A 16089-nucleotide genomic window follows, 5' to 3' on the forward strand; every position below is an offset into this window, starting at 1 on the left:
ATGTGCAGAGCATTTCTAATACTTTCTGTGTGAAAGATGTAAAACTTTCAAATTTAACCCTAACTCATGACTTTTTTTTCAACACTGCTCTGTGCTTGTTAAGTAAGTCTGCAGATCTCCTACTCTTAAGGTCCTTAGTGCCAACATGTATGATAATATCACCTTTTATGCCTTGAAAAGATATTTGCTGTACAACATCAACTTTTGTCCCTAGAAAACATACCCTGTTCCTTTTCCACCTATCCTTTTTGCACGATATATTTCTTGTTTCCCTGACAATAGAGTCACTGCCAATAGCTATCTCCTGTGGGATCAGTGCATTCTGCCTTTGGAGTTACCATTGTGTCACCTGATATGCAAGTGCAAGCTCTGGCATTGAAGTGGGCAGCCGAGAGCTTGATTAGGCCCCTCTCAGCTTAATTCCTTCAAGGGCATATGCCCTGTTTTTCAAGCTCTCTTAAGCACCCATCAGAACATTGAGTTAACACCAAATATATTCACATTCTTTACATCAAACACACAAAGACATCTTCCTTGACTGTATTAGTCTCATTCCAGATAGATCCATAAACATCAAACGAGCAGCACATTTTGTGAGGCTGTAATTTGGAGGTCAACTGCACCCCTCTTTAGTTCTTTCTCGAGCCCCAGAATTTCACGCCCTTTGCTTTGCTGCTGTGGTCTGAGGCAAAATTTCCATTCAAATTCAATTTAATTGAGAATACTACACTAAAGGAATATATCTAAATGTAATAATAACACCATGCACTAGTTATACAGAAATAATATGTATTATGCTATCAAGTTTACATTATTTGTATTATGTTATCAAACTTACACTATACCATTCTGCTAGTAAAGTTATAAGTTAATTTTAATAGCTAATAAAATTATCTATTAAGGAGAATCCATCTGATCTGAGCTTCCAAGAAACCTATTTACTACAATTAAGATACTAGAATTCCCCTATCTCACACTACAGTACAAAGTTAAGAGATACGATATTCCTGCCAAATCAACCATACAAAGGTTCTTATGTATTAACTTAAAGTAAGTAGTAACTTAAATCTCTAGCTAAATTTAAAAATAAACTAACGAATGGGATTAGGACTATAAATCTATAGGCTAATCTGGTCAATAAAATGGCAAAATTTTTCGAAAACTTATTCGTTCCCAATAGCTCAAAATTCTTCGAATAGTATGTGGATATTTGTGTAGATTGCAATTTTTGGGAAGTATATGTGAATGGAAGTTGTTCCAGAGAATAGAAATAAAAGAGTTAAATGAGTAAAAGAAAAAGTTATTTCTGTGAGTTTACAGTTGGATAATGAATGGTTTTTGAAAATCACTTCTTTGTTGTACATGTAAAAATGTTTTCATCTTTTTGCTAACCACTCCTGTTTATTATCATAAATAGTGAAAGTTTCTTAAAGATTTTTAACTAATCCATTTAAATGCAGATGCTGCTATAAAATATGACTGGAAACTTTAATTGCACCTCAACAACTTGGACAACCACTACTTTCCCAACACTGTCTTTCCAAACATATACTGCTCAGCAGCATGTAATATTTTGTTCCCGACTGAGCATGAAATTTTCTACTAGAGGGCACCTCTAGTAGAAAGTGGATCAGTAATGAACTTGCAAGTTTTCCATGGTTCGTATTCCTATAAGTAAATCTTTTAATAGGCTATTAAATAAAGACTTTTAAATAAATATAGGCAATCCAAACTGGAGTGTTTTTTTTCTTCTTTTTATGGCATTGTATTTAAATCGCACATTTCTTCTTAATATTTTTTAAAATTTTACAGACTGTGCTTATTTAATAAAAAAACATGTCTCTCAAGTCTTAAGTTGACTGCCAGCAACCTTTGCCTTTCCATATCATTAATAATAACAGAGATAAGACATATGAAAAAAAAAAAAGTCAAATGATCAGTCAAATTTGAGAAACCCAATATGTATTTAATTTTACAACCCTGTATTTACTGTTTTTAATTTTTTATATGAAACTAATTCATACAACTCTATATACAATTTAATAAATTTAAAGTTTAATCACACTGGGCAAGATGAAACTGATACATTGTACACTGATGGTAGTTCAATCCAGTTAACAAAATTTCTATTTATGTTCACTTTATGAAGGCATCCAAAGAAGTTGCTCTGATTATAACTGAAATTACCTAAAAAGAGAAAAATAATAAATAAATAATATAAAATTATTAAAGCATTTATAAACACTCAACTTACTGTTTGTATTAGCATGTATATTATATGACTAAAGGTGGGTGGACACACACACACACACACACACACACACACACACACACACACACACACACACACACACACACACACACATTCAAAGAAAAAACATTTAATTAAACAAACTTAATTATGTGGTAGGGCCAACTTTGGTTCTTGTGTGACAGCCTCAACCCTCCCACAGGACTACATCATGGCCTGTATAGTGATGACATATTTGTTTCAATATGCTTATATTAAGTGGCAGCTCATTATTATTATTAGCCATATGGTGCAAGGAAGCCTGAGGCTTATGCTGCACCAGCTAAAAAAAAACTTCTGCATTACCCAGAGAGAGAGAGAGAGAGAGAGAGAGAGAGAGAGAGAGAGAGAGAAGTAGAAAGGAATCGCCAAGAAAGAGAAGAATGATAACATCCAGCTCAGGACCTTGGGTGTACCAAGCCCATACTCACCAAAAGTGAGCCCCTGGGGTTATAGGTATTGTGAAAATGTAGTTTGCAGCAAAGATTTGCTGACAATTGCTTTGTATAAATGCTACATTTGTACATTTAAAAAAAAAAGTTAAAGACCAAAATCAACCTTATTTTGTTATTTTTAAATCTGTTGGAATCACTAGTCTTTCTCAGTGGTGGGTCCTTGAATTTATTGGGAGTGACAACAATTGTTGCTGGCATGCATGTTTGAAAATTTGTTAAAGCTATAGCAAGGTTGAATATGAGGATATTCAGCCCGAATAAACAAATTTTAGATGACATTTGAGTGGACAGCTGAGAGTGGAAATGGTGGATAAATGTAATTTTTGTACATTTAAAAAGAAGTGAACTTATACTAAGAGAAAACTAGCATTAGTAGAGGCATATGATGCAAGAAAGCAAAGCTTATACAGCATCAGCCAAAAAAAAAAAAAAAACTTCCCATTTCAACCCCATCCTAGTTCAGCCTTGAATTTAATTAAGCTGTCAATATCCACAATGACAGATGAAAGCTTGTTCCAGCAATCTGCACATCTGTTCTAAAACTGTCTTTCCTCAATTTGAATTTATGCTCCCTCAGGTGCAGAATTTGAGCAAGAGGAAAAATTCCTCTTGAGCTTGCTCAAACCATTCAAGGCCTTACACTTAATCAGATCACTTTTCAGGTACCAAAGTCTCTAGATGCTGAAATTTGCAGAACTTAATCCTATCTTGGTAACAGCAACCCTTCTGTGTACTCATTCTAGTAACTCAACATCTTTCTTAAAATGAGGCCCCCAGACCTGTATGCAGTACTCAAGGTGTGGCTTGACAACCTTATACAAGGGGACAATCACCTCTTTATCTCTGCTAGCAAAATTCCTACATATCATAGACATGATCCCATGAGCTACTCTTGGTTTCTTGCAGCCTGTCTGCACTGGTCAGAAAACTTCATATCTGATTGCACAATTATCTCCAGGTCTTTTTTATTCTCTACTATCCTAAGTGCAGTACTGTACAGTTGGTATGTTACTCTGGGGGTTACTGCTACTCATATGCAGTACTTCGCATTTGTCAATGTTAAATTACAGTTGCCAACTCTCAGGCCATCTACTCAACTTTTCTAGATCCTGATGTAGTAGTGCTGTCCTTACTGTCATTAACAACACTACCAACCTTCGTATCATCTGCAAACCTGGACATTAAGCCTGATATACCTTAATCAATATCATTGATAAATACAAAAACAACCGTGGGCCCAACACAGAACCCTGGGGAACTTCACTAATAACATTAGTCCATGAAGAGCAGTGTCCATTGATTCCCACTCTGTCCTCTGCCATTCAACCGTCCTTTTATTCATTGTAGCAACTTGTCCTTAATGCCATACCGCTCCAACTTGTACAGTAGTCTTCCATGTGCAACAGTATCAAAAGCTTTTCTAAAATCCAAGTATGTGATATCAAAATTATTTTTTGCATCCAGTTCCCTTGGGACCACATCATAGTATCCAATCAAATTGGTCAGACAAGACTTCCCCTTAACAAATCCATGCTGTGTCTGAACTATAACTGCAGTCTTGTCTAGATGATCTTGCAGTGCTCCTTTAACTAGTGACTCCATTATTTTCCCCTGAAAAGTTAAACTAACAGATCTGCAATTACTTGTATCACCTTTTGATCCCCCCACTTTGTGAATTGAGAATAGATTTACACATCTCCAGTATGTGGGGGACCTCCCCTGAGTCCAAGGATGCTCTCATAATCACGGCTAAGAGTTTGCTTACTTCCTTTGGCACCTCCTTTAACAAAAAAACTATAATTGGATAGATCCCATTCACCCCAGGTGCCTTTCTTGTTTATCTTCAACAATTTCTCCTCCACTTTGTTCTGAGTTATTACAAAATCATTTAACTTTCTATTAGAGTTTTATGAGCATCTGGCCACCACTTCCCTACAGAATTCTTCATGTGTGAATGTAGATGCAAAATATTCATTCAGTTTGTCAGCTACCTGTGCAGAATCCTCTGCACAGGTAGCACAGGTAGATATTGATGGTTCGATTGTTGAGGAACAATCGAACCATCAATATCAAGTGGACCAATAGAGCTTACATAAGTAAAGAAGTCTTTACTGTTTTTCTTTGCATCCTTTGCCAAAAATTTCTCACAATCTGCCTCTGCTTGCCTAACATCCTTTGTGACTTGTTTACAGACTATCTTAAATCTACCATAGGCATCTATGTCTCCTGATGATTTATATGCATCCCATGCATTTTTCATCTCTGCCACAAATTTCATGAGTTCATCTGACATCTATTTAGGCCTAAATCTTGAACAGCATTTCTTAGTTGGTATGAAAAGCCTAGCAGCTTCCAAGATTACTTCCTTGAATGCTTCCCATTTAGAATTTTCTGTTGGTAACACCATCAGTTGGTTCCATTGTATTGAATTTAAAAAATCTGAGACTACTATAGTCACCTTTACGAAAGCAAAAACCCTTCCCTTTACCCCTGATGGTAGTTACGTCTTTGAGTAAATCCCACAGCAGTACACTGTGATCACTGCCACCTAGTGGTTCCTTTATCTGCAGATTCTTAATGCATGAATAAACACTGCTGATAATCAGATCAAGAGTATTACTCCCTTTGGTTGCCTCTCAAAGATGCTGCTGTAGAAAACAATCATCCAGTAAATCCATAAGTCTTGCTAGTGTGTGAGTGATCAATCCACATATAAGACAATCTGTTTTATTGGCCCATTCTATTTCTCTGTACAGTTGTTCATTGTACTCAGAGTCATTAGGCCCATAACACACTCCTACTCTCAACAAAGCTTGGATGGCTGTCTTGCTAAAGGAAAAACAAAACAAACTGATAATTAAAATTAGACTGCTTTATTTTGTTTTTGTTTTTACTTACTGTTTTTGTAAGCATGGTTGATGGTCACACCACCATCCATGCTTATTAAAACAATAAGTATTCTCTAATTTTTAAATTAGAAAAGCTGTTTGATTAATCATTTACTTAGTAATTATTTATAAGAGATCCCTTGGCCAACTGGACTAATTAAAAGAAAGCTGCACGATTTTGTAAAAATGGTCTAAAAATGACTTTGTAAAGAAAAAAAAAAAAAAAAAAAAAAAGGAAGAAAACAGGTTACTTCAATAATTACATGCTGTTGTAAATGTAACTGTGACTGAATATATTGTAATATTATAAATTGTTAATGATGAACTCAAAATCCATTACAATTAATCAGCTTTTGAACTTTTCCTTTGGCTGTCAGCTCTGGAGAACATTCTTTTTCTAAATTAAAATTATTAAAATTCATTTTCAACTTGCATTGTGTTAAAAAAAGGTTATAAAATGAACAATAATAAATACAGAAAATGTAATATGCAATTAACTTTATCTGAACAGAATTATAAGACAATTTTCATTAGTCAAAGCAGAAAAAATGAGCATTCTTTAAATTTAGTTAAGATAATATTGCTGTAATAAATTTGATCAGGCATGGACCAATGCATTTCCGCACCTTAGGCAGAAAGATTTTTTTGGCGCCCCTTTACTAGGGATATATAGATATACCCTATGTATTTATTTATTTTTCGTGATTTGTAAAATTTGGTGTCCTTTAAGGAATGTCACTCCGGGCAAGGGCACTTGCTTGTCCATACCTTAATCTGGCACTGAATTTGTTTTATCTTTTTTTTAAATATAGAAATGTATTATTAATATAATTAATAAATATTTTTTTGTGCTATTATTTATATTTTTATATATATATTTATATTAAAGTACTTTTTTTATGTAAAAACTTCTCAGTAACAAATAATTATAATTGTAATGTGTATTCATTTTTTTAATTTTTTTTTTTTAAGTATTTATCTATTTCACCAGAGTTGTGAATATGTTTGATTTGGTTAGTTTCAAATTTCATGAAAAGGAAAGAGGTGCCAAAACTTATTTTGCACACAGATATAACAATACCTCATCATGTGCTGGCCCACCTGGGTATACTTTCAGAACTTTTCCTCCTGAAAGTAGCTGCCAGAGGTTATTTGCAAGAAGAACATTTTAGCTGATGCCTAATACAGCCCTGCAGTCCATCCCAGATGTTCAACTGGGGTTGAGCTCCAAGCAGTCCAAGCTCAACTTTTCATTGTCCACATACCAATTCTGTTTAACCCTTGTTGTATTATATGACATGGACTGTTGTTATGCTGATATTGGTGGTACTCAGTTCCACAGTGCAGGTAGTACATAATAGTCTAGATTTCATTATTTCAGGTTTTACCACCAGTGAACCAAGTCTTATGGTATTTAGCAGTTAGGCGCCTCCGTAGCCAGGTGGGAAGGAGCAGCAGCGCGTAGCACATGCTTCTTGATTAGACCGGGGTTCGAGCCCGTCACCACCAAATACGGAGGATGCGGAAAGGTCAGGGAATGATCACCGCATATTCTTGCAGCAATATGGCCTTAGTTGCTAATGCTCCAAAAAACCAAATAACAACAACAACAATTTAGCAGTTAAAACTGCTCCAAACATCATTGTTAAGATGATAAAAAATCCACTTGGACATGTCTATATTACTATGCAATGCTTCATTCAAATTATTATCCTGATAAATTTTGGTTGCACAAGTACATTGAGTAAGTGCATTACTTTTAGGATGACCATTATATTTCTATTATTGAGGTAAAATAGGTTCTCAGATTTAGATGAAATTAGACCTGAAATGCTGTAAGTTGTAGGGGAAAAAAATAGTGTAACAATAGATACATTACATTAACCAGAGGTAATGTGACCAGATTTTCCATAACCCAAGCTGGACACTTTGTTATAACATGGACATATTATAATGAGATATTCGATTTTGAAAGTAAAAAAAAAAAAAAAATCAAGACACTGTAAAAAGTAGCAAGCAAAAAAAAAGATAAAAATCCTGCAAGTCTATATATTGATACTGAAAATTCCTTCTTACCTGAAAAAAAAAACAAACTAACATATCTGGAGGAGAGTTGCATTAGCAAATGCACGTGAGAGTAGATACAATTAAACTAAGTTTAGCAGTTGCTTGATTGTAAATATGTTCCACAAATATTACATTGTGACTCATAAAAGTACAAAACCATCTGATATATTGTTACCCATGCCACAGATGGCTATCCTTGATATTGAGTTCTTGAATTTGTATCAGTATCTCAATAGATTACTAGGACAAGCACTCTGAAGGTGGTACAGACCTGGTTTGTTTGTAGGCTTTATGGCACAAGGGCAGCAAGGCCATAATGCACCTAACTATGGTGATTTTAAATACATAGTTATATCTGTATAGTTGTTATTCAAGTTTATACTGCATTGTACAGTTTTATCTGTTTGAGGAAACTAAAAATTTTGGTCATATGTGGCATGTCCGCCAGGATGTCAGAAATGCTGAAAGAGGTGTTCATCATGGAAAATGAAGTAAACACAGCTTGTCAATTGGTATTGTATTTGGGGCAATCAATAAGTAGATGTTGGACAGTGAGCTGAGTGTTGCAATTTGTGCACTGTTGTGGATCAGTGCCATCTTTATCTTCTGATAAAGATGTTAGGCCTATTCATAGGTGAGCTAATACTACTTCTTCGTGTCTGTTCTCACATATACTTGACTTACAAGGTTTGAGATCTTTCTTTATACAGAGTAATTTGTTACCAATTTGATTTTGCCAGATGTGTTGCCATTGTTCAAGACATTTCTTCTTTATAATTAACTTGAAATCGGAGAGTGGTATGCTGAAGGGTTGATCTACAGGATCTGTAGCAGTTTTGGCAGCTTGTTCAGCACATTCATTTCCAGCAATTCCAACCTGACCAGGATCCAACAAAAGAGAACTTGTTGTTTGTTCTTATTTAACTTGGTTATGGTATTCCAAATGTGTACAAGTAAGGGGTTATGATGATTTTTATTCTACTGTATAGCTTGGATAGCACGAGACTTGGCAATTTGGAATCTCCTCTCTTTGATCTTCTCTGGCTTAAAATCTCTCTACCTCACTGTGTAAAATTCATCTGTTGTCTCTACCACTCTCCCAACTCGACTAATCACTTGGAGCTCTTCGACTTCCTCTCTTTGCAACTTGACTTTCTCCAGTCCAACTTTCCTAACAATGAGGTAATTTTCCTTGGTGATTTTAACGTTCACAACTCCAGCTGGCTTCCGTTTTCTAGTCACACCGACCCAGCAGGTCGAGATGCTGAGGCTTTTGCAATTACTAATGACCTAGCACAGATTGTTCATTTACCTACAAGAATACCGGACAATCCTAATCATACAGCCAATACGCTTGATCTTTTTCTCACAAACAATCCTTCTAAGTACAAGGTTGAAGTGAGAGGTCCTTTAGGCACTTCAGATCACAACTTGGTGATTGTCTCTTCTCCAATGGAACCTTTATCTCATGGCTATTCCCAACCTCGTATTGTTTGGCATTACAAGAATGCAAAATGGGATGACCTGCGAGACTTCTTTTCTTCTTTTCTTTGGTCTGATTACTGTTTCAAAACTTCTGATGTCAACGTTTGCTCAGATCGTGTCAGTGAAATTATTCTTGCAGGAATGGAATCCTTTATCCCACACTCGACTTTAAAATCTCGTCCTTTATCTAAACCTTGGTTTTCCAATAAATGTGCTAAGGCTGTCCAAGAGAAGAACGTTGCATATCGTAATTGGCTTGTTTCTAATTCTTCAGTTTCATTTTCTGCCTACACCAAAGCTCGCAACAATTGTAAAGCAGTTATTAATCAGTCCAAACTAGAGTTTGAACAGGCTAAGAGTAGAAAACTTGCTTCTTGCCCTAATGGTAGCCGAGCATTCTGGTCTCTTGCCAAAGCTATTGGCCGCAACTTTTGCCCATCTCTGCTCCCACCTCTGTCCAAACCAGATGGTTCTGTTGTCACTTCAGCCAAGGATAAAGCTGACCTGCTAGCATCCCATTTTTCTTCGAGCTCATGTATTAATGATCTTGGTAAAACACCTCCCACCATTCCTAACACGCTCCATTCAATGCCTCCTGTGGTCTTCCGTCAAAAGGATATCAGAAGGATTTTGATGAATCTTGATGCTAAGAAAGCTCCAGGTCCTGATGGTATTTCTCCACTTGTTCTCAAAACCTGTGCTCCTGAACTTACTCCTATTCTTTGCCGCCTTTTTTCACTTTCTTATTCCAAAGGTGTTTTTCCTTCTGCTTGGAAATTTGCTCATATCCAGCCAGTTACTAAAAAGGGTGACAAATCCCTCCCATCCAATTATCGTCCCATTGCAATTACTTCTACTCTTTCTAAAGTAATGGAGAAATCAATTAACCGCCAACTCTTAAACTACCTAGAAACCTTCCATCTGATCAACGATCGCCAGTATGGATTCCGTCAGTGTCGATCCACTGGTGATATTCTGGCTTATGTTACCCATTTATGGACTAATTCAATGGAAAGGTTCGGTGAAACTCAAGTAGTTGCTCTTGACATCTCAAAGGCTTTTGATCGTGTTTGGCATAAAGGTCTTCTAAACAAGCTTCCATCTTATGGTTTGCCAACTGTTTTTAGTAATTGGTTATCCAGTTTTCTCTCTGATCGCTCACTGAGGGTGATGGTAGATGGCTCTCTGTCTTCTAACTTCTCCACTAATGCCGGTGTCCCCCAAGGTTCAGTTCTTTCCCCCACTCTTTTCCTCTTGTATATCAATGACCTTCTTCCATTGACTGGAAATCCTATCCATAGTTTTGCCGATGATAGCACATTGCATTCAACTTTCCATTTTGAGAAACCTTGTCCAGCTCAATCAGCTTCAAGTTCTCGAAAATCTGCTGCCAATTCCTTAAATGCCGATCTTCAGGTAATTCTCCAGTGGGGCAAAGACAACTTAGTTGATTTCAACCCTTCTAAAACTCAATCTTGTCTTATATCTCGCAAAAAGGATTCTTCTGCTCCTATGCTTATCTTTAGTGACACTCCGATTTCTAGGCAAAATGATATATCTCTTTTGGGGATTACCCTGACTTCTAATCTCTCTTGGCACAAGCACATTAAAAATATTGCTTCCTCTGCATCTAAAAAACTTGGTTTTCTCTTTCGCTCTCGGCGTTACTTTTCTCCCAAACAGCTGCTCACTCTGTATAAATCGCAAATCCGCCCTGCCATGGAATATTGTTCCCACATCTGGGGTGGTGCCCCCAAAACCTCTCTCAGGCTTCTTGATTCCATTCAGAAGAGGGCAGTTAGGTTAATTAATGATTCATCTCTAACAGAGTCTCTCCACTCGCTTTCTCATAGACGCACTGTTTCTGCTGCATGCCTCTTCTACAGATACTTCCATGGGCACTGTTCTTCTGAATTGGCTTCTATAATTCCCGCTCTCTCTTTCAAAACAGTCCGAACACGTGCCGCCACCAGCCAACATCCATTTACTGTCCAACTACAAACCCACAGAACCAACTTTTCATCTTCCTCATTTATTCATTCAACTGCCGTTTTCTGGAACAACCTTCCTTCATACGTATTTCCTGAAAATTACAATCTACAGAAGTTCAAGTCCAATATCAACAAATATCTTCTTTCGTATTCTCAACCTCCAACCCAAGCACGGTACTAAGTACTATAGGTTATAATACCTCTCGTGTTTGGGGTTCTCATAAAAAAAAAAAAAAAAAAAACTGAGTCTGTGTAGATAACACTGTGCAAAATATTTGTTGAGTAGATTAAATTTTAATGCTATGCAGATAGCATAGAGTTCTGCATTCAATGGGAAGTTTCTTGGCTATGGTAAATACTGCTGCCGCACCAACATGGATGTCAGTTTTAGATCCATCCATGTAGATTGGCATGTACTCTGTGTGCTGGGTTTTCAATGCAGCATGAATTTGCAGTATGTTCTGTTGGGATAAGGTGTGTTTCCCCAGTGATGCAAGTGAAAGGTTGCACAGCAGTATGTGATACAGTAAGTTGGAGTATCACATTGGAGTTCATTATTATGTTAAATAAGGTGGCACTTAGTACTGAACCTTATGGGACCCCTTCTTCCTGAATAAAATTGGAAGATAACTGGTTATTGATTCTAACTTGAAATGAGCGATGATACAGAAAGTTTCTGATAAACTCAGGCAGGTGTAGTCCTAGATTGTATGTTTTACATTATACCATACCTCCAAATTGTGTCAAATGCTTTTTCTATGTTAAAGAGAACCATGACATGGTGTTCTTTTCTTATGAAAGCATCATGGATGTTTATTTCTGCCCTGATCAGTAAGTCAAGAGTGGATCTGCCTTCCCGCAAACTGCATTGCACTGAGTTAAGAAGGTTGTTTTGGACTAGAAACTAGGATAGGTGGGCACTGATAATTTTTTCCATGACCTTGCTCATACAGCCAGTGAGTTCCATACAGTTCTATGGAGGAACTATAAGTGATAGCAAATGCAGATAAGACGATTTCAGAAGCAACTGGAATTTTGCACGTCTTCAGTAATGAAAAATTTAAGTTCTGGTTAGAACTTTTCCATCAGATAATGCCTCACGAGGAAGTTATTTATAATCAAATGCAATCTCGAGAAATTGAGGCAGTTAAAATACATGAATATATAGGAAACTTTAAGAATGCATTCTAAAAATCAGGAATTCAATGTATTTTGAAAATCCTTCAAAAACACTTGTGATTGAAGTGAAGGAAGTATGCAACTATATAAGTGTTGACATTGGTGAGAGATATTCTTTTACAAAGCAATTAATTTCTGCTAAATTTCTTAACAAGGAGAACTGTTATTTTTCATATGAAAATACCCATGGAAGAGGTATGGGAGACTACTGAGGCATATCCCATGATTGAAAGAGAAAAACTTCTTATGGAATTACAAGTTTTCTATAGCAGACATGGTCTACACAATTATTGCAAATTAACTGAATTGCTGGAATTTATCTCAGAAAATAATCTAGCTGAAGTAAGTTCTTGGTGAACTTACAAAACTCATCTTTTGACCATTCCGATGACTACTTCGGAAACCGAATGCTGCCATTTGACATTAAAAAGAATAAAAATATTTTTAAGAAGCACTATGAATCAGGAAAGGCTAAATGCTCAAGCAATGCTTTCAATAGAGAAAAGCTTGGTCAACAGTGCACCAAACTTGAATGAAAAAGTTATTAATCTATTTTCAACAAATAAAAACCAAAGAATGGATTTTGTTTTTAAATAAAAGTTCAAGTCTGTTAATGGTTAATGTCTAGTTAATGTTTTGTAGTATTTTTAACTTGCTTATTATTATCACTATACACACGTCTTATAACCAAGGCAATTCAAGGTAACTTTAAGACGCAGCACCCCCAAATGTCAGAGTCACGAGCCACCACTGGTGCAGCTTATATTTTGATTAGGGGCAAGTATAGTGAGACAATAGTCAAGTCAAAATTAACATTGACTTGCACTGCAACTGCCTCAAGGTTTGTTTTTAATGGGAGTGGTTTGGAGAGTATTTGAGCATTGATTATCAATGCCACACCTAGAGACCACCACAAATTAACTGATTGTCAGGTTAATTTGTGTTAATTCAATCTTATCGATGAATTATATAGTTCAGGAAGAAACAGTTATATGTGGGGTTAGATTGGTTTCCTGAAGGCAGAAAGCAATAGGATCATATTGTGTTGAGGAGATCTTGAATGTCATTTAAATTACTACAGGTCCACTGCAGAAATGTAAGCATTATTTGGGTTTAGTAGATCCCTTGATTTGTTTTTCGAGGGGCTGAAGGTTTGTTTCATTATACACAAAAATGTATATATATTTCCCTTCCTCCTTCTTTGGAAAGGATGGTTTTCCAGTGTCCATATCCTCATCAGGGAATAGTTCTAGTATGTGCTCATCTTGCTGTGAGCTATCTTCTAAGTCCATGCAATCTGTTTGGTTTGCATCAGGATTAGTAGTTACTTTAGTATTTTGCTGTGGGGAGGCATCGGGCTGTACAGTAATTGGAGAATTTATGGCTTTATTTTGTTTGCTTGTCGTTTGGTTTACTGGTATGGTGGCCAATACTGACCTTGCCCACTGAGATAACTTTTGGTTGCTTGAGCATAGGTTGGTTTATTATGATTCAGGGCTGGTAAAGATTTTTTGGCCTCTTGATAGGTGACGTTGTGTTCAATTTTGTATTGCTGTATGTGTTTTTCACATTTCCAAAGGGAACACTCCTTAGAAAATGCCGGATGTGCTTCTCTGCAGTTTGGACAACTAGGGATTGTAGCTGTGCAGTCAGTGTTTGTGTGTGTGCGCAGTGGATCCACATGCAGCACAGGTAGCTGCTCCTCTGCAGACTGTCTGTGAGTGCCCAAACTTCTGGCACTTTTAGCAGTGTAAGGGATTTGGAATATATGCTTTAACATGGCAATTACAATAACCTGCTTTGATCGCTGTTGGTGGTTTAGGGTTATCGAAAGTGAGTATTATTTTCCGAGTAGGGACTAACTAGTATGCCATCGTTTTTTTGTCATTATTCTGCTTACATCGATTACTCCTTGATCTTGTAGTTCTTGTTTTAGCTCTTCATCTGACACATTTGTGAGGTCCCATTTGGTGATGACACCTCTCGATGTGTTTAGGGAAATGTGTGGTGAAACGGTAATGGAAGTTCCACCAAAAGTTTAGTTTTAGTAGTTGCTCAGACTGTCAAGCAGTGGCAACTTCAATCAGTAAGTCTCCTGATCTTAAGTTGCCACTGCTTGACAGTCTGAGCAACTACTAAAACTAAAAACAGTCTGAGCAACTGCTAAAACTGTCTTGGGGTAACTTTCTAGGCATTTTTGCACTAGAAATGGAGTTTGCTAATAGGTTGTTCTTTGGTTGAGTGAATGATAAGGAAGGTTAGAGTTCTGATTTTGGCTACATCAGTCTTTTGATGTTTAGCTGCAACAAAATCAGACTGACTGTTTTCGCCTTTTAAGGGATTTGCCTCATCTATGCATCCAGTGGATTTCTGGGTTTTAGAAAATGTTTGCTCCATTTTGTCCTGGAAGGGAGAGCTTTTCCCCTCCAGGTTACTGGCCCTGCCACATGGAGGCAGGAGCAGTATGTGGGGGACCACCTTTGTGACCAAGCAGTAGTGGGTTAGTAATAAAACAAAAAATTAAGAGAAGAAAGAAAGGAAGAAGGTTACTTTTCCTTCTGATCTAGTAAAGTGCTTTCTTTACTAAAAGAACTGAGTGTTAATGTAATGCTTTAAGTCATTAATTGTACCAATTAATGACTTGCTACAATTGGTACCAACATACATATGGAAAATAAAGTTGAGTGTGGAAATTACAGAGAAATTTCACTCTTTGTGTAACAGGAAAAAATCTGTACAACTATCTTAGAGAAGAGGATCAGAAGTATTGCTGAATGTAATTTTTTGGAAGAACAGTGAGGTTTTAGCCCAAATAAGGGATACTAGGATCAAATATTTGCATTAACTCTGACAGGATCATTGAACAAAGTTTGCTGGAGCTGTTTTTTTTTTTTTTTTTTGTAATTTACACAAAATGTATATATTAGTGACATCAATACCAATTTATGAATTCCTGAATTATTGTGTTTCTGATCAATCTGCACCATAATTATTTTGTTATTGAAGAAACTTTGCTAAAAAATAATTACCAAGCATTTTCTTAAGCCTATTCATACATATTATGCTGCAAAAAAACAAGAATTTAAGATTAGCAGCAGCATCTTTCCCATCCAGTTACCAAAGCTCACTACCATCAACATTTGATCCATGCATTTCCCAATGGAAGCTCTCGCTTGTTTCAGCTATGTTTACATCTCTAAAAGGTGGATCATTTACCATAGTGCACAGATATTCCTTTTAGTTTCTTTCAAATTTTGCTGGATGACAATAAAGATAATGCCCAAATACAGATTTATGACATGTGAAAAATATATGTCTAAAGCATGGCAGAAAGGGATTTTATTTAAAAAAATTAAACATATACGCCTTTAATTTAAAAAAAATGGATTATTCACAACTGTGTTAATAATAGATCGAAAATAAAGGGTGGCATCAAAGAATGAACAATTTAAAATTTTTTCACACTGACTTTTATACTGGTTATAATATGGCATACCGGTTCCCAATGTGTTTATGTCACAGAAGGAAATTTGTGCCCATCAGAGGGTAGAGATATTAAACAATAGTTCATTTTAACAAATGACAAATTAAACAAAAGACAAAATTAGCTATTTAAGCCTATTTTAAATCGTGGAAAAAAATAAGTTATCAAAAATCATAAATATCCAATCAAATGCAAGCAAAGCATTCACGATGGAATGAGCAAGTATAAAGGATCAGGGATGTATTCAGGG

General features: G+C 36.2%; 1 protein-coding gene across 1 annotated transcript in view; it reads right to left on the reverse strand.

Annotated features, from left to right (window-relative positions):
• Positions 1-2059: 2059 nt before the first annotated feature.
• LOC150081103 (laminin subunit alpha-2-like) overlaps positions 2060-16089 on the reverse strand; it is a 707948-nt gene continuing 693918 nt past the window's right edge. Inside the window, exon 64 of the mRNA XM_090380924.1 lies at positions 2060-2187. Within this exon, the coding sequence (XP_090237050.1) occupies positions 2060-2187 (128 nt within the window). The remainder of the gene's footprint in view (positions 2188-16089) is intronic.

This window comes from Mastigoproctus giganteus, chromosome 9, assembly GCF_048544385.1.
Source record: "Mastigoproctus giganteus isolate SK-2022 chromosome 9, ASM4854438v1, whole genome shotgun sequence".
Classification (NCBI taxonomy): domain Eukaryota; kingdom Metazoa; phylum Arthropoda; class Arachnida; order Uropygi; family Thelyphonidae; genus Mastigoproctus; species Mastigoproctus giganteus.